This window comes from Mus musculus, chromosome X (assembly GCF_000001635.26).
Source record: "Mus musculus strain C57BL/6J chromosome X, GRCm38.p6 C57BL/6J".
Taxonomy (NCBI): Eukaryota; Metazoa; Chordata; class Mammalia; order Rodentia; family Muridae; genus Mus; species Mus musculus.
The window spans coordinates 104076761-104096384 of record NC_000086.7 but is presented as its reverse complement, the minus strand read 5'-3'; the positions used below and the strand labels follow the sequence as shown (position 1 = coordinate 104096384).

At 38.1% G+C, this 19624-nt stretch overlaps 1 protein-coding gene across 5 annotated transcripts in view; it reads left to right on the top strand.

Moving 5' to 3' along the window:
- The window catches only part of Nexmif (neurite extension and migration factor), a 125023-nt gene extending 105399 nt beyond the window's left edge, over window positions 1-19624 (top strand). For 3 of the 5 annotated variants that reach the window (XM_030251340.1, XM_006528031.4, XM_030251339.1), the window contains 3 exons: window positions 7379-7504; window positions 8155-12529; window positions 13102-19624. In XM_030251340.1, coding sequence (XP_030107200.1) covers window positions 7426-7504; window positions 8155-12529; window positions 13102-13195 — 4548 coding nt within the window. In that variant the 5' untranslated portion in view covers window positions 7379-7425 and the 3' untranslated portion in view covers window positions 13196-19624. The remainder of the gene's footprint in view (window positions 1-7378; window positions 7505-8154; window positions 12530-13101) is intronic. The other 2 variants (XM_006528034.4, NM_001077354.3) reach the window with 2 other exon arrangements.

The window sequence follows — 19624 nt, the reverse complement described above, 5'->3', positions numbered from 1 at the left end:
TTCTTTCTGCCTTTATTTTTTTTCATATCTGAAGAAGCTCTTAGTTTCTTTTCATAGAGTTGGCATTTGATTTTCATTTTAATTTTCATGGTGTGTTTGCACTTAATTAGTGCTGTGGCAGGTTGGCTGCATGTTGTTTGCTTTCCACAAGGCTTGATTGTAATCTAGCCTAGGTTAGAAGGGAAATTGTAGAGTGCCGCAGGCAATAATATACAGCCAAGTGGAATGAAGTATCATTTCATTTGGCTTTTAGACAGTGCAGAAACTTGGAATATTGTGGCCGTTCATTTTTGAAAAAGCATGCCTTTTTAAAAATGATTGATTTATTATATATATATAAGTACACTGTAGCTGTCTTCAGACACACCAGAAGAGGGCACTGGATCCCATTACAGATGGTTGTAAGTCACCATGTGGTTGCTGGGAATTGAACTCAGGACCTCTGGAGGAGCAGTCAGTGCTCTTAACCACTGAGCCATCTCTCCAGCCCAAAGCATGCCTTTTTTAAGATGGAGAAAATATAGGACCGAGATACCAAAGGCAGAGAATGCTCATCTACCTTGGCCAATTTACACATATTTTAATTGAAAAATCTCCATGACTTCAGCCAAGGGGAGAGAAGAACTATCTATGGATTGGGTGTTTAAGAAGTTTGCAACCTACCACACTCCTCCACTGCCCACAGTTTCTTGTCTTTGACAGAATCTCCCTGTCCTTTATAATAATGTAACCCAAATATGGCACAGTATGCAAATGGCTTCTGTTATTCCCTTTCTCATTCATGGCTGAACAACTTGAGTAGGAACTAATTTGATTGGATTTGCTGTGGGTTTTTTGTATATCTTCTTAGAAGTTGGCCAAATTTATTTTAGATTTGTGCAACTGATTCTCTTGATGTCACATAAAGCCCACCAGTCTGTTTTATCCATCCATTACTTAAATCTGTTCTTTAATGTTGTCAAATTGTTGCCCAGCTAGTGACAGAAAGCTTACTTTCTCCTTATGCCTCTCCCTTAGCGTTCATTTTATCTTTATATTTTTCTCTTAGTATTATGAGCTAATCTTTCTCCCTCAAGTTAGTTCCTTTTGTGGTCTAACAAAGTCAACCTTTGTGATAGATATATTTAAAGACAAAAATCACATTTCTTGAATTTACTCCCCTAAACTACTATTTTGAATGTTCTAGACTTTTCCTTCTTAATAATTTCTAGTTTGCCTGCATTGCTCATCAAAGCTAATCGGAACATATATTCTTTTCCTTTCTGCCAACTTAATGATAACCTGTGTTCCTTGTTCAATTACTTATTTATATTTCTGTATATTTATTTGTTTTTGTTTGTTTGTTTGTTTGTGACAGAATCTTACTATGTAACCCTGATCTGCATGGAACTTTCTATATTGATGAGGCTGATCTTGAACTCACAGTGATCCGTCTGCCTCTTTCTCCTGAGTGATAGAAGGCATGCTTCACTACTCCTGTCCTAGTTTCTGATATATTTTTTAGAGATTGTTCGTATTTTTAATGTTAGATCATTAGCACTGACAAATTATTTTAGTTTAAACACTTGCCATCAACACCTTCTTCCTACCCATCCTCCCTCCCTCAAGAGATAAACATTCTAATTTGGCATGACATTATCTGGCCTAACAGTACCTGGAATATGAAGGACCTAAAAGGTCATCTTCCACTGTTTTAGCCTTCCAGAGTGGTTGAATTAAGTTCAAACTCGGGATGTTTTTGAAATCTTAAATCTCTCTGGAGATGTTTTTCATAACATCTTTGAACTGGATAATGCTACAATAAATAAAATATGCTGCACTGGATTAAAAGGTTATTTCCCTAGTGTATCAAGTTAACAGACAACATGAAACTTCCCATTATGCTTTGGACATCTCTGGCTGTCAGTGTAGTAACCCTGCCTCCATTAGGTCCCTAACCCCTGCTGTTCCATAAAAACCTTAGCTTGTAAGCTACCTTTCAGAGTGAATGCTGAATGGCAGCAAGACCAAGGAAACAAGACATAAAAAAAGTCTAAAATAAACAAAAGATATGAGATACTTCATAAGCTCATAATCTGAGTCCAGAGAATCAGAGCCAAAGAACAATGGAAACCCATTATTTGAAATTAAGATTGGGAAATAAACCCCATTTGAGACAAACAAAATTGACAATGATAGCAACAATCAATAATTAACACCAGTAAATTAAAATAATAAAGGGCAGGGCAGGTTAGAATACCTTCAGTTAAAAGTGAGATCACATAGCCAAATGCTTTCACTTATGAGTCTCTTAAAGTCTTTGTGTGTGTGTGTGTGTGTGTGAAATAAAGAATTTCCATACAATGCTAGGCTGTGTATTCTGAGTATCTATCAAAATGAAAGTAGAAGTACAAACTCTGGTAAGTATATACCATAGAGCATTCTGTAGCAGATAAAAATTTAAAGCATGTAATATTTGCATAGAAGTGTGAAAAAATCTTACAAATGTGTTATATAACAATGAAAATAATGAGGCCTAGCATGGTGGTGCAGTCCTGTAATGCAGCACTTGTAGAAGAACCACTGCAACTTTGAGGCCACCCTGGTCAGCAATGAATAGTGAGACCTTAGCTTGAGGAGGAAAAACCCTTAAATGGTGAGATCTATAACATGATTCCATTCACATGTGAACTCAAAGCATGAACATCTAACAGCACTCCTTTAAATGGGTATGTGGACATGCACATTTAGCACATTGGTAGGGTTACCTGTGACAGAGATTAGGAATAAGCGTGAGCAGCTGAGTGGTTTACGAGAGGAAAGTTTTGCTTGGTTCATTGAGACCAACAAAATAATAAAAATCATGCAAGCCTGCACAAACAGAGAAAACGACTAGGTGATTAGCAAGTAAGAACAGCAGTGCTGACCTGCTTGCATCTGTATGATAATGGAAATGGTCTGTCTTGGCTACACTAGCCACGTGTCATTACTGAACATCTGAAATATGACTAGAATGGTTGATGAGCTGCTTTTAATCTAATCGTATTTAAATTTAAATTTACTGCTGACTACTAGCCACAGTGTCAAAAGGTAAAATTTAGATGTTCCAAAAAAGTAGATGGATGTTACAGTTTTAAAAAAAAAAGTCATTATAATACTTGGCTCTATTGATAGATAAGTGGATAATAAAAGAATGTAAGAAAACCAGGAAGAATGTGATTGTCCTTGCTTTCTCAGAAACTATTTTTCTCATTAATAAGTGACCTACAAGCCTAGTCCCTCACTATTCTTCCCTGTGTTTAAAGAAACTGAGGTCACAAGACTCTCTCCCAAGCACTCAGAAATCTCACACTACTTCATTTTTGAACTGTGTTCCAACAATCACTGAAAACTCTTAATATTTTTCATTTGTAATGTTGTCTCTAGTCCTTCTTCTCACTCCAAAATTTTTCCAACGCTGTTTTAACTTGGTCTTACTAAATAGTTGAATTCATTTTAGCACTTTGAGATTAAATGAATCCCTAGGTCCAGTCATCTTCCAACTTTTGGTTCTCTGTATAGTAACCTGATTTCACACTGGGAAAAACATATTGTGCTTTTACTTCAGGATATACATCTCTCTCTCTCTCTCTCTCTCTCTGTGTGTGTGTGTGTGTGTGTTTGTGGTGTGTGCTTTTACTTCAGGATATACAACTCTCTCTCTCTCTCTCTCTCTCTCTGTGTGTGTGTGTGTGTGTGTGTGTGTGTGTGTGTGTGTGTGTAATAGGAACTAATCTGCTTTATTGTACAACACAGAACTCTAAAATCTGAAAGCTGGATTTAGCAGAACCTTTGTCCCAGGTGAATGAGAACTTTTTTCTCCCACCCCTCTTTATTTCATCTTGAGATAAACAAGGATGGCTCTTGGATTTGTAACAACATTTCTGCCAATAAAGAAAAACAAGAAATTAGAAGTATGATTAGTGGTTCTTTTATTTGTAATTTATCTCACCTAACAAAACTTGATGCAGCTGAGGATACTTCTAGACTAGAAACTAATACACATATAGTATAGTGTAAATAAAACCAACATACTTTTTGGTATTGGCAAATACTTTCTCCTTTTGGAACTTGTTTACTGTCTGTAAAGTGGGGAATTTGGGATTAAATTATCTTCCAAGATCTTTCAAGAAATACAGTTCAGTAACTATATTTCTAAAAATAATTTAATAGCTTTTAAAATGTTATTAACAGGAAATATCAGTATTTAAAAAAGAGATTAGAAACCATATGGAAAAAGTTTTTAAAAATTTACCCAAAGCTATCAAACTCAGGCTTTAAATCTACCTCAGTGCTGCCTGGCAACAAAGTCTCTCTGATTATATCTTATATAAACTCATTCTCATGAAGTACCACACTCAATGATGAGGTCCTTCCAGGGCACACCAACTTGTACATACCAATAGATGTATATAGGTTGGTTTGTTTTAATGTGCTATTATACTACTTGTATGAGTGGATCTACCATCTGACAAATCATGATAGAACTCCTCTATCATTTTCTGAACCTGAGAGAAAATAATAGTTCTGAAAATAAAACTCTAGGATGTCCCAGTAAAGTTGAGCTACATACAGTATAAATATCTAGAAATGAAAACTACTTCTTATAAGTTCCCATAAGTTCTTCTGTTCTTTCTTTATCTCATTCAGATCTTAGTAAATATTTTACTTTCTACCCTTTGTATAACCCTATAACATAGGCAGTTAATTTTTTTTAATCTACTTTCATATTGATTTCTGTTCTTACAAATGTAGTCTACTTGGAAGTCTCTTTAATGTCACAAAGATGGTGCAGATAAGACTAGAGGAGAAAGGAAGTGATCAAGTTGGAAGGCTCACATGTTGAGCTAGGACAAACTGTAAGCACCATCATTTTTCATTAGGATCCTCTTCAAAGAGCCTCTCCAGGCCTGTGAGGTTGAAAGTAATGGGTATGCCCGGTGTCTCATAAAATGGTTGTTCCAGAGAAGTGGTGAAGGCCATTTTATTTTGCTTTGCTTTCGTGTCAGGGTCTTACTATGTAGACCAGACTGACCTTGCATTTAACCTTTGCCTCCTGAATACTGAGATGTCAGGTGAGATGCACATGGCCTTAGTGTGTAGGATAAAAACTTGACTGGGAATAGTGGTTAGGGATAGAAGTTAGTTAAAATTAATAGGGATTTCTAGATGTCATGGTGGCACATAGTAGTCACCTTTATCGCAAATGGACTCATCCATCTATCATTTTCTTTTTTAAAATTTTTTTATTAGGTATTTTCTTCATTTACATTTCCAGTACTATCCCAAAAGTCCCCCATACCCCCCACTCCCCTACCCAACCACTCCCACCTCTTGGCCCTGGCGTTCCCCTGTACTGAGGCATATAAAGTTTGCACGACCAATGGGCCTCTCCAATGATGGCCGACTAGGCCATCTTCTGATACATATGCAGCTAGAGACACGAGCTCCGGGGGTTACTGGTTAGTTCATATTGTTGTTCCACCTATAGGGTTGCAGATCCCTTTAGCTCCTTGGGTACTTTCTCTAGTTCCTCCATTGAGGGCCCTGTGATCCATCCAATAGCTGACTGTAAGCATCCACTTTTGTGTTTGCTAGGCCCCGGCATACTCTCACAAGAGACAGCTATATCAGGGTCCTTTCAGCAAAATCTTGCTAGTGTGTGCAATGGTGTCAGTCAGCATTTGGAGGCTGATTATGGGATGGATCCCCAGATATGGCAGTCTCTAGATTGTCCATCCTTTCATCTCAGCTCCAAACTTTATCTCTGTAACTCCTTCCATGGGTGTTTTGTTCCCAATTCTAAGAAGGGGCAATTCTAAAAGAGGCAAACACTTTGGTCTTCGTTCTTCTTGAGTTTCATGTGTTTTGCAAATTGTATCTTGTATCTTGGGTATTCTAAGTTTCTGGGCTAATATCCACTTATCAGTGAGTACATATCACGTGAGTTCTTTTGTGACTGGGTTACCTCACTCAGGATGATGTCCTCCAGGTCCATCCATTTGCCTAGGAATTTCATAAATTAATTCTTTTTTAATAGCTGAGTAGTACTCCATTGTGTAAATGTACGACATTTTCTGTATCCATTCCTCTGTTGAGGGACTTCTGGGTTCTTTCCAGCTTCTGGCTATTATAAATAAGGCTGCTATGAACATAGTGGAGCACGTGTCCTTCTTACCGGTTGGAACATCTTATGGATATATGCCCAGGAGAGGTATTGCAGGATCCTCCGGTAGTACTAAATCCAATTTTCTGAGGAACCGCCAGACTGATTTCCAGAGTGGTTGTATAAGCTTGGAATCCCACCAACAATGGAGGAGTGTTCTTCTTTCTCCACATCCTCGCCAGCATCTGCTGTCACCTGAATTTTTGATGTTAGCCATTATGACTGGTATGAGGTGGAATCTCAGGATTGTTTTGATTTGCATTTCCCTGATGATTAAGGATGCTGAACATTTTTTTCAGGTGCTTCTCAGTCATTTGGTATTCCTCAGGTGAGAATTCTTTGTTTAGCTGTGAACCCCATTTTTTAATGGGGTTATTTGATTTTCTGGAGTCCACCTTCTTGAGTTCTTTATATAAATTGGATATTAGTCCCCTGATTTAGGGTAGGTAAAGATCCTTTCCCAATCTGTTGGTGGCCTTTTTGTCTTATTGACAGGTGTCTTTTGCCTTACAGAAGCTTTGTAATTTTATGAGGTTCCATTTGTCGATTCTCGATCTTACAGCACAAGCCATTGCTGTTCTTTTCAGGAATTTTTCCTCTGTGCCTATATCTTCGAGGCTTTTCTCCACTTTCTCCTCTATAAGTTTCACTGTCTCTGGTTTTGTGTGGAGTTCCTTGATCCACTTAGATTTGACCTTAGTACAAGGAGATAGGAATGGATCAATTCGCATTCTTCTACATGTTAACTGCCAGTTGTTCAATATACCTAATATCTAAGTAAGTGGGGAAAAACTACAAGCTTCTTTTCATAAAATCTAGATCTTACTTATGCTCACATTTTTAAAATCTTGATGTGTTTTAAGAGAAATGGTTGTCAAAATTCTATTGAAGTCATATATATAAGTCAAGAAATTAAGGTATCTTCTACCTCTTTCAATTTCAGAAATAACTTAAAATTATCCTAGACTTTACTTTGCATCTTTCCTAATTGGGCAACTTTGAATAATATGGTTGTTAATAGGAAATATGTACCTTGCATAGTAGGTGTAAGCTATTTAATAAAAACAGAAGTAATGAAGCCAGTCTAGAAAACAGATCCCAGGGAGCATTTTATAAACCCTATAGCTGAAATAACATGTAAAATACAAAATAAGACAAACTGAATGACTGACACTGTATATTTCAAATGTGCAGGTTGGACAACATTTGAAATTGGAATGAAACAGTAAGAGGCTACATTCATGGATAACCAACAAGATAAAGTTATTGCTGCCTCAGCCAATGGAGACAACAATCTGATTAATGGGGTCAAAAACAATGGTAAGAAAGTTTAATGATGATATACATTCTCTTTTCTGGTAGTCTTTTCTTATTAATGTGGATTTTGAGTATAGAAACCTGAGATAGGTTGAATCCAAAATGTATCTGAAGTTGATGTAAATCTAAACTTTTTTCTACCAGATCTTTAACTCAACTAGAAGGATCTCTGTAAGATCTCAGATAAATTTCTCAGATTCATTTGTTAAAAAAAAACTTGTCAAAATTACTAGTAAATTATAAGTATGTTCTGATGTGAGACTTTTATAGTTTCACTATGAACTTCTCTAACTTAACTTTTCAAGTATGGGCACGTGTCTTAAAGCATAAATCATGAATAGCCCCCTGTGCATCTTCCCCTCTGAAAGCTTTGACTTTCCAATCGACTGATCAGTCCAGTTCTTTCCTGACTTCTGATGGGGACTCTACCTTTTCCTGGGCTGAAAAAAATGATTATTTTTCACATATATGAATGTTTCGGTATGAAATTAGAATTGTTTTTATAATGTTTAGGTGGTAATTCATAAAGCTAAGAAACAGAAGCTTAGTTTATTATATGATGTTCACATATCAGAAACTAATCAAGGGAAAGAGATTTGAGTCTCATCTAAGAGCCTTAACTTTATTCCTGCCTTTTTACCCCTTTTTTCTAGACTCAGAGGACCAGGAAGTGGCAATGAAGTCATTCGTAGCTCTAGAAGCTACTACTCCAATCCAGCCTATACCAGTGATACAAAAAGAGTCCCCGATGTTTCCCAGGGGCCTTCTTCCTCCGCCATCTAAGAAGCCGTGTATGCAGAGCCCTCCATCTCCTTTGGCCCTGATTGAAGCACCCGATCATTCTGCTAATAGTGCTTCTGTGAATGCCATCTCCCTCACATCTGGAGTTGCAAAAGGCCTGAACACATGGTCACTGCCCAACGAGTGTGAGAAAGCTCCATTTGCCATAATGGAACCTGCAGGCATGTCAGCTCTGAACGGAGACTGCCTCATGCAGCCAAGCAGGACTTGCTTAGGTTGCTTCATGGAATCAAAAGAAGCAGTAGATCCTGAACCAGGGATCAGTCTGAAAGTCAGTGATCTAAATCGAGATTATGAAACATGTGCAGTCTCTGACATAGGGATTCAATGCATTAATGCTGGGGAAAACATTAAGTATGGAGAGCAGCTGCTTTCAGACCAGCTGTTAGGCTTCCCCCTGCATAAGTCAAGGGCAGGAGATAGACGAGAATCTGAGAAACCTGACATCGACTTGGAAGATCCAACTCAGAAAAGTTATTATGAGGCATTACTATTAGATAAGTGCAACACGGAAGAAGCTTTGCTGGCAAATTCCAATCAGGATTGGGGTTACTTTGAGACTTTTATTAGTGAGAGTAAGATTGAGCTACTTGACCTCTGTTCCAAGAATGAACTGTCTGTTAACCTTTTCTCTGAAGAAGATGTGGAGAACTATATGTTCGATGATGATGAGTCAACCCTGGGCAGTGATGTCTGCTCCCTCAAAATTCGATATGAGTCCTTTCAGGACAATGTTCGAGACAAGACCACTCTTCTGATGCAGGAAGATGCCCAATTCAATTTTTTCCCCAGTGTCTTTACTACGTGTCCCAAGCGGGAATCTAAGAGTGGAATCCTCAAGCAGAGCAGTGATCTTTCTCAATTCAAGGTCCCTGATGTGAGCATCATCTGGGGAGAAGAAGATAAAAACTTGGACAAGAAGAAAGGCAAAGAGGAAGTACATGAAGACAAAAGCATAGAGACAAAAGATGAAAAAGATAATGGAGAAAAGCCTGCATTAAACAATAAACCATGTGGTGGTCTTGAGGTAGAGCAATTTAAGAACCTAAAGGCTGACCAACTTACTAATTCCCTGGAGACATCAGGGAATTTCAGTGATGACAGTTCCTTCATTGAGGTCTCATATGATGCCATGGGGGAGATCAAAGACTGTAGCCGCTATATGGCTCGGGACACTAATTCTGGAAGTTCATCCTCCCAGCAGAACTACGGACTGCGAGCCAAGAGAAAAGTCAGATACAGCGAAGATTATCTATATGATGTTGACTCGCTAGAGGGGGAAAAAGTAAATGAGAGAAAGGAATGGCCTCCAGGTGGTTCCAAAGAAGAAGATGATGATGAATGGTGTCCCAAAAAGAGAAGAAAAGTAACACGTAAAGAGCCCCCTGTTATTATTAAATATATCATTATCAATCGTTTTAAAGGTGAGAAGAACATGTTGGTGAAGCTAAGTAAAGTAGATGCCAGTGAAACAACAGTAAATCTGAGTGAGAATCAGCTCAGTAAGTATGCCAAGCTATCACCTTTGAAAGGATTCTGGCAAAAGAAGAAAAAGCAGAAAAACAGCAACACAGACTCAGTCAAAACACCCTTATGCCAAAAGCAAAGCTTTGAACCAGGTAGCTTTGAGGTGTCATTCCTGCCTCCTGCTCGTAAACGAAAATCTAAGCTTGGCAACAGACACAGGATTCAAAGGATCCAATCTGTGGAAACTTCAGCAAGTAGTAAGCAGGTTTCATTCTGCAGTGATCAGAAACAAGCTTGTAATCGCAAAGAAGACGGTGTAAAAGGGACACCAAAATCAGCACTTCTTACTGACCCAAGCTGTGCCAATGGATCACATTTACGTGGCCTCATAGTCTCCGACTCGGTTAAAGTCAAAGCTCAAGATACAGAGTTCAAGGGCCCAGAGAGGAAAGTGCTTAACAAAATTAAATTTAAAAGTGAAGCTAGGTTAAAATCCAAAAAAATCAAAGCTGGACAAGAAAACAAACCAGTTGTTCAAATGAGCCCTGTCTCAGAAGACACATCCTCCAAGGCTAATTTAAAAAATGAAGTCACTCCTGGAACCTCAAACAGTTCCCATATGTCTGAATTTCACGAGACAAAAGTTAAGAATTCCACTTTCCTACCAACCACCTGCTCTTCTGAAATGCCTCTATCATCTGCTAATGTTGCCACTAATATACCTGTTATTCCTGGAGGGTATCTGCAAACACTGTTAGATGCTTCTGACTTATCAAATAATACTAGTATCTCATACTTCACCAACCATTCTGCAGAGCAAAATGAAGGCAGCCTCACTCAAACGGAAAAAGCATTTGTACCTCTCCAGTCTGCTCAAGACTGTGTGCTGTCTTCATCTTCTGATTCTCAGCTGCAACAATCATCTCAGAACTTCAAAATGGAAGCAAGCAACTTTGGAAGTTTGTGGCCCGACAAGGATACATCTGGCTCCCAGGAATTCATGACTGAAGTCTCAAGGGAGATAGCCACAAACCAATCTAGTGAATTTGAAGCTTCCCAAGTTGTCTCCATGGAGAATAACCTCACAGCTATAACATACAGTCCTGTATGCCTCAATAGTGATGCCAGTGGTTGCAACAAGGTTCTGTATGCCTCTTTGCAGGACTCACATCTCCCACCTGAAGACTTGTATCAATTGTGTCACTTTAATAATGGAGAGATCTGCTTTCCGTTCCAGCAGGGCCCACTCAGTACAGATGATGATGGCCGGCTCTTTAGCTTTGATTCGATGACTTCCCTTACTGTTAGTTCAAGCAATTATTGTTCCTTAAGCTTGAAATCCTGTGAAAAGGATGGTGATGATGAAATCAATGATGACTTTCTGGCCCACTGCAGCCCCAAACTGGTGATCCAACAGAGCATTGATGAAATAGCACCACTAAAGGAGTCCACTGACCTCCTTGACATCTCCAACTTCACTCCTGACAAGTTCCGACACTCTTCTCTCTTAGAAATGTCTCCCCCAGACACCCCCAGTCTTTCTCCTCAGAGTACCAGATGTGAGAGTATCAAAACACTAGGAACAATGAAAGGATTCCAAGAAGGTGTCCCAGGATCGTTGAGCACCGTGGAAAAAATCAAGTGGGACTGTAATACCCTTTCACAACAGGCCCAAGCAGATGATGGCTTTACATTAAATAGCCATCAGTTTCAGTTCCATATGTTCAATGATGAGGACTCTGTTGGCCTGCTCCAAAAAAGCCCTTGCCTGTCAACATTTGATGAGCCAGCTGGGCAAATTAATACCAACAGCAAAGTGTCAAAATCAAGAAAGAAAACTTCACCTGGCAAGAGTGGGGCTGTAAGCCAAAGTTCTTCTCAGAAAAATTCCAGGAAAAAATCGCCAAAAGCAAGCAACAAAGGGGTTGAAAAGCCACCTAGCAAAACCTCCCGCCAGGTTCCTAAATCAACAAAGAAAGGGAAATATGTGGCTGCTGTCAATGGAGAGAAAATGCAAATTGGGATTGGCCATAGTGGGGGCCAACCCAATAGTACATCCTCCAATGCAAAGACACTGACTGAATGTATTCAGCATGGTGGTCCTGTTGCCTCTATGAAGATACCAAGTCAGAAGGGACTTTCTGGAGATTGGGCTTTGGGAAAGGAAAGCAGGCCAGGCTGGAATGACATGAGTGTAGTCACTAATACCAACAACCTTCTGGATGATGACCAACGAGAGTTTCAAGAGCCTTCCTATATCTTATCCAATATTGCCTCTGGTATGGCAGATGTGCAAAGATTCATGATGGCCTCCATGGAGCCCCTTTGGGAACCCATGGAGCACCAAGGGGAGTCCAACACATTCTACTCCCCTGATTCCAATAGCCTAAAATTAAAAACCCTCAAAATACTGGCTGGAACACCACAAGAATCTAAGAAAAAGGTTACTAATGGGTCTTCAGGAGCTACTAAGAATCACAGGTCAGTCAAAGCTGTGAGCAAAAGCAACGGGAAAGCGGCAATTGGTGAGCCTGGTCATGCAGATATGCCTGGTTCCAGTGAGGACTCTCGATCTGCCTTCTTTGATAAAAAGTACAGTAATGTGAACACTTTAGGCAATAATGGACCAACACACAAAAAATTATATCGTCACAAATCCAGCTCCAAGGGCCTGCGAGATGAGAAATATAAGGGAAAGCGCGTGGAACGAGAACAGGCCCACAAGGATGAGGCTGGAACAACTTCTTTTGAAAAACTGAGGTAATACTGCACCAAAATGGCTCAGATGAGATGCGCCCTTGGCTTTCCTACTACCTGCTGAGCCCAGAGTTCCTATTTTTCCCTCTTGAAAGCGAAGTTTTGCATGAGAGACTCTTTCCCATTCTCCTCTTTTTTTCAAATTAAAAAGAAAAGAAAAAAATGCATGGAAATCCCTGTACCTTTAAGCCACCCAAAATATTGGGCAATTTTATTGTGGCTTAGCTAGGGATAAGTTCTAACAAAGGCTACATTTTTCTTCTATTCAGCGTTAATTTTTGCTTATTAAGGAAATAGAACTAAAACATGCTCTTGAATGATTTTTGGAATGGAAGGGCTTTGCAATAAAGACAGATTCTGGACAACATATTCAAAAAGTCATGTAGACAAAAAGCCAAGATCATTTAAACAAAAGAGCATTAGTTGTCAGCACATGACAATTAGGAGTGCTTTCTCTACCTTTCTGCATCATACAACATCTAGTATGGTGTTAATATATTTACAGGGTATGATCCCTTCGTGGGACATACACTAAAACTTACTAAGATGGCATAAATTCTTTGATTTTTCTGCAGGGATTCCAACTACAATCTCCTAAAAGCAGAAACAGCATTTGGGGTTTTACCTGTGTTTGAAGAAGAGACTCACATTTTCCAGAAAGACATTTGATGTTTGTGTTTTCTTTCTTTCAAAATAAGCTTTGTGGTATGTATGTTGACCTGTAAGTGCTTACAAGAAAAGAATTTTAAATCGTGGGAATAAGTCTTTGAAATCAAACTTTAATCTGATGTTCTGTGTAAAAGACTTTAAAAGTCATACAGTTGCACGAGTAGTTTATGCACTGTTTGCCCACAAGGAAAAAAATGGAAAACTTTGTGCCAAACTACAAATAAGTAACTGTATTGTATATAGTTTTACTTCTATATCAACATTTGGTTGTGAGTATTTGGGGGACTTGTCCCTGTTAATTTACTAGAAACATTCCAGTGATTCTTGCTATTAACCACCCCCACTTTTGTGGATAGCACCTATAGATCACAGTGGAAAATATGTTGTGTTATACAGTTTACCAAAACAAAGGATAATGTTTGAATTGTGCCAAATTTTCTTACTTCATCTCACAGATTCACCCCACAGTTTAAAACTCATTCATGATTATTAAATATATATATACATATACATCCATACATTCTTTTAATGTTTTAAACTCTACTATCCTGTGTGGAAATATGAACAGTTAAACAAGGCACAATAAAGATGTGTTTGTTCCATCATCTAAGGATTAAAATGTTGGAAAAGCTTAGGTCACAACAGCTAAGTCCATCAGGGACAGAGTATACACATTTACAGAACCTTGCACAAGGAAATCAAACAGCTGCTTTGAAAGTTGGTTTTCCAAAGCAAAATCTGTAGCAGAAAAGAATTTAAAGTGCAAAGTTATATTGCTGATACTTTATATCTCAGTTTTATATATTTTATAATAGCCTGGGATAAATTATAAAATAACTATAAAATTGACACTAATAATAAATAAAATACATAGATTGCTTTTATTTAAGTAGTTTCCTAAATGTTTTATTCCAGTTATGTCAAAAGTGCACTCACAACATGGCTTTAGTGTTCTTTAAATGTTGATCTTGCAATGCCAATGTCATTTTTTAAAATGACATCTCAGATTGACAGAATTTTTCTTCCTATGATTAAATACATATACCACCAGGTAAAGCTGAACAATATGTGGAAATAACTAATTTAGGCCATCTACATATAGTCTGAGGATGACTACTCTTTTGATATCACACACTAAACATAAATCTCAATTTTTAATTACCTTTTAAATTCATATTTTTGGTTCAACCCTCCCTTTCACTACTTAGAAACTTCACAGTTCCCACATTCCTCACTACTAGCCTTTTCTTCCCCTTTCTTCACCACTTGACTTATACCATTTGATCTCTTTTCCTTGCACAGTTAAGGCCTATGTGCCTAATGACTGATGCATTGTGGCACAGATGAGATAATGGATGTGAAAGCGCTTTGTAGATCATAAAGTGCTATACCAATATAGGGGACTAATATTATTAATGTTGTTGGTTGTTGTTGTTGTTACTATTCTTACTAATATTGTTACTAACCTATTAACTTGTGAATATAGAGGCTGGGGTGGGAGGGAGGAGGATAAGGGGGTGGGAGAAGGGGACTTAATAAAACAGGGAAGATGTTTCAAAAGACATTTTTGAATAAAATATGAGCAACCTACCTAGTCATTGACACCTAAATATATTCACAAACAGAGAAGCAATGTTTTCAAGTAGTCAGAGAGAAATGGAAGGGAGCCTATCATGTATATAAACATACACATTTCCCAGCCCATGATTCCTTTCACCAGCTTACTCTACTACTTACAGCTAGGTAGGAAAATGAACAAGCCCATGATCTAGATTGTGTGTGTTCTCAGCATCAGTCTCTTTTGTCTGTGGGGATGAGTGGGTGAGGAGAAATCTGTGAGGAGAGTTCAGGCACATTCCTAGGCTTTGACACTGTGTTCAATGAGCCCTGGAAAATGATTTAGTGGGAAGGCACCAACTGAAACAAGTCTCTTGCCCTACAATGACCATCCAAAAGAGAAAATAATCAAACTAGAACACTTTCTTTTGTTTCTTGGTACTCTAATAGCTAGCTGTTTGTATTAAATGTGATGGCTACTTCCTAGGAACTGGTCTTTGTTCAGTTTTGGTTTTTGTCTTGTTTTGCAGCTGACCTTTTGCTTAGAATCATCACCTCAGCCTGTATTGTGATCCCCAAGACTCCAGACCTCAAACTCATCTTGCTTGGTTTTAGGAATGGAGTGCTTTCTATGTAACCAAAAAGTGGAAATTAAAGAAGAAATAAAGAAAATGTTCTATGAGTATAATGTGTTTTTATAAAAGTAAATATGGGAGCAGTTGTCCCAGATTTTTTTAAAGTATCATGATGTTCAGCTTTGGAGAATGGGGTAAGACTGGGGTAGGATAGCTTGAAACTGTTTCTAACAGTTTCATTGTCAGAACTTGATCATCAGTCCTTTGGAGTGGATACTCTTTCAGTTGCTCCTATGGAGCCCACTAGGGGCCAATTTTAGGGCATGGTTCATATCTTTCTCCAAAGAGAACTGCCATTTTAAAGCACCTTTTTATCGGCCTGCCATGCATTGTATGTTCTTAACATATAAACTAGTGACTTGTAACCAGTCATTTTGTATTGAAACATAACAAGAAAGTGAATTTGAGGAGTGTGCAATAGACCAAGGCAGAGATGTTATTGTACACTATGCTCTACATTGTTGAGCACTTTGCATTCTGTTGGTCCTGCCTCTGCTCTCAGAATTATTTTCCTTTCTGTCACAACATAGTAGGCCAAACTTACTGGAGATCTCTTATTCAACCAGCTGCCTTAGTGGAGTGAGGACCAATGTATGAAAATAGTGTTTTGCCCTATCACTGATTTCTTCAACTCAAAAACCCTGGATTTTCCTTGATCTGAAATTTCTGACTACCCCCTTCTAACCTCTCCTTTCTGAGAAGCTGCATCCTATTAATGCCTCCTCATTGGAGTCTCATTTAATCTTTACTTTCCTGGAAATTATATCCTCCCTTGTTCTTCTTTCTTGACTTTTATCAGTCTTAGAATTTTTCTTCTTGTGTAGTATTCTATTCAATATCCCAAACTGTCAAAGTTTAAGAACTACAGCTAGAGGCTTTCTTTTGGAAGTTTAGAGGACTACCTTCCCTGTCTTATTCACTCAAAATACAAATGCACGAGCACATGCACACATAGCATTGAGAAAAGACTGAAACTGCTTTCTCTTGAAGGTGTGTGATAACAGGTCCAATCTCTTATTGTGGTCAGGTGCTGTACTACATGGAGCAGAGTGCAGATACAATGGCCCCAGCCAAGGGTCTTCAAGACATTGAGGGTTGTGTTGGGACTAGAGTAAATAGCTTGAACCTGTGGCCATCCTCTATGCCTCTCCAGTGTCTCAGATCTCAGCTGCTTCACATATGCTGCTCCCTCACAGCTTTCCCTACTGACTTCTTGCTGCTCTGTGCAATTATATGTTAAGGCCTTATCTTTTCCTATATCTTTTCAAACTTTCTGCACTACTTCATTCATCACTTCTTTAGCCATCTCTCTGAAGTCCTTGGTGCTAGGTGGGCTTTTGTGACAAAAATTTTCACCTTCTCTGACTCTTTTCTTTGCTGGGAAGAATCGTTGGGGGGTAGGGAACACAAAGGAGGGTATGTGTGTGTGTAAGAGAGAAGCATAAAGGATGCTTCAAATGCTGTAATCAACTCCCATCCTGTGTTATTTCACGTGAGGTCTTGCAGTTCTAGTGAATTTCCATTTTAGTGGCTTTGAAATAGTGTTTACTGCGTAAAGGAGAAAAGCATATCCAAGGACCTCTTTGCCTTGCTCTTACCAAACTGAACTAGTGTTTTGGAGATCTACAATTTATAGATGCACTCAGAACAGTTCTGAGAAATGAGGAGAGTTAGAGTTGAGTTTCTATGCTGAAGAGGTAAATGGAACACTAGCTAGTCCTAGCTGTTGCTAGAACTAGAAATGTTTGTTTTCTCCTGTTTGACTGAAAGGTTGTCAAATTATTCATTTTCATTTAGGGCTTTTAATGCTGCCAGTCATAACAGAAATATCTCCTTTTGTAAAATAAAACTAATGCAAGTTTTGTTTTTTAATCATAAAATTCTCTAAGCCAATATTATGTTTAGAAGGCTTAGTACCAAAATCAAACATTTTCATGACAAACAGAGATCTTGTCAACATAATGTAGGCCAGGGATTTTATAGAGATTTCTCAAAGACCCGAGTTAAGGACAGAAATTAGTTGAGATGTTTAGTTTGGGAAACACTACTACCATCAGCTTAAGAGTCCTCAGCCAGCATGGAGTTATTTTGGTGACTATGCAGGCTACCCTTTAAGACACAGTTTTCACTCAACATTAAACAGTAGCTACAGTCATGATGCAGAGATCCCATTGCAGCTATATGATACTTGAGGTGTACTCTTGGTTTGAGAATCATAGCTAAATGCTAAAACACTGGGGAAAGACACTATAAGAGAGTGGCTTAGTGGAAAGTTTTAAGGAATGAATGAGGCTTTTAAAAATCAGTGTTTGGGTAAATCAATACTAAATACACTAAAGAAACACTCACCCATACAATATGAAAAGGATGTCTGTGTATCCAACAAGCTCAGGGTTCTCTGGGCCCACTGAAAATGAAGAAAGGTAACCAGGCATGGAGGCTCATGCCTGGAACCCTAGGCAGGATTGTTGGGAGTTCCAGACCAGTCTGGTCTATAGTGTGAGACCCAGTCTGAAAAATAAAAATATAAAAGAAAGAAGGAGGATGAGGAAGGAAGGAAGAAATGAATGAATGAACAAATGAAAGAATCAAGGAAGGAAGGGAGGGAGGGAGGGAGGGAGGGAGGAAGGAGATACTGAAATCATTCTGCCTCTTTGAGAGATGCCTAGTTTTACAGCACAAAAGAAAAAGGCTTGAATGAAAACTAAAAGGGGCCTTTTTGTTTTTCACTCCCAGGGAGGTGGAGAGCTTCAGAGTCTCCACTGGGATAGCTGTAGCACTGACTGGAGTTTGCTGCCTACAGAGTTTTGAATGTACTTACTAGACTTTAGTTTCCATAGAACTGAATGCACCTCTTCAGTAAGTGAAATGCTTTATGGTGCTAAAGAAAATGATTATCCCCATTTTTCTTCTTCGCCAAGCCCCTTAAGCATTTAAGAAAATTTAAAGTAAAAGCATTTAGAGACCCTTTTTATGAATGTAACCTGTTTCTGTTTGACACATGACACTGCAACTTTAAAGTTAGGAAATTATTTGCCTTTTTCTTTTAGAATTAAGCTTTATAAATAATCTGTAGAGTCAATTGAAGTATAAAGCTTAAGGATCACTCTTAAGACGCCTACAAAATCTTGTATATTTTTAAGTGTGCCAATTTGTAACATATTTTGTAAGTGTATATTTTTCTTAGAAAAGTGCTGTGAAGTGTCTGTATGTGAGAGTTTTCCTTTTTTCTGCACCACTATGTGCTAATAAAAGGATATTTACTTCAAAGTTTCTGGTTTTAGAAACCACAATACAAAGAAAAAACACTTTTGTTGGGAATTTTGTAACAAAAAATATGTTGTGAAAGAGTGTAGTGATCTTGTGCAAAGAAAATGAACATTTGTGAGCTTCTTGCTGTTTTATAGAATTTCTTGTAAATTATTCTTGTAACACCTCTGGTTTTGTTGTTCTTGTTGAAAAAAGTTTTAAATATTTGTGACTGAATGTATGGTGAAACTGTCATAATGTTACCTAGCTGAGTTTTGTTATTGTTTATGGAATAAATAAAAGAAAAGTTTAAAATACTGCTTTAGAATCATATGTAACAGAATTAAAAACATTTCTAATTGAATTTATATCTTAAATAAACAGTTCGTCATGTCTAGAGCAGTGTTTCTCAAACTGTCTCTAGTGAGAGCAGTTTTTCTTACAATCCATCTCAGAATGTTATAAAAAAATATGGATTTCTGAAAATGTAAATTGAAAAATAGGCAATATAAAAGCCCAGGTGTATTTGTATTTAGATCAAGGTTTAAAGCTACCTTTCAAAACAGCATAGAGGAAAAGAAATGAATTACCAGAAGTCGGTATCCTGTTGAAGAACAAATGCACAAATCAATGTCAAGTTGCCATAGATCTGAAACACACTAACACTTGGAGTAATACCAACATTACCATCATTTGGGAACTTGTTAGGAATGCTGAATGCCAGGCTCTGTGCCAATTCTGAATCAGAATATGGATTTCAACAAGATCCCTAAGTGATTTGTATACATGGAAACATTTGAGAAACACTGGGCTAAAATTTTGTGTGCCCCTCAAATTTGGGAATTATTCTCTAGTTTATTCCTTCTTCAAGTAATGTGAAAATGAATAATATTCTTCATTTGTGGTACAGATGGAGTCTGCAGAGAAACATTCCTCTCAAAGTGTAAAAGCTGTTTGTTGAAAGTAATAAATTCTGATTTGCCTGGTA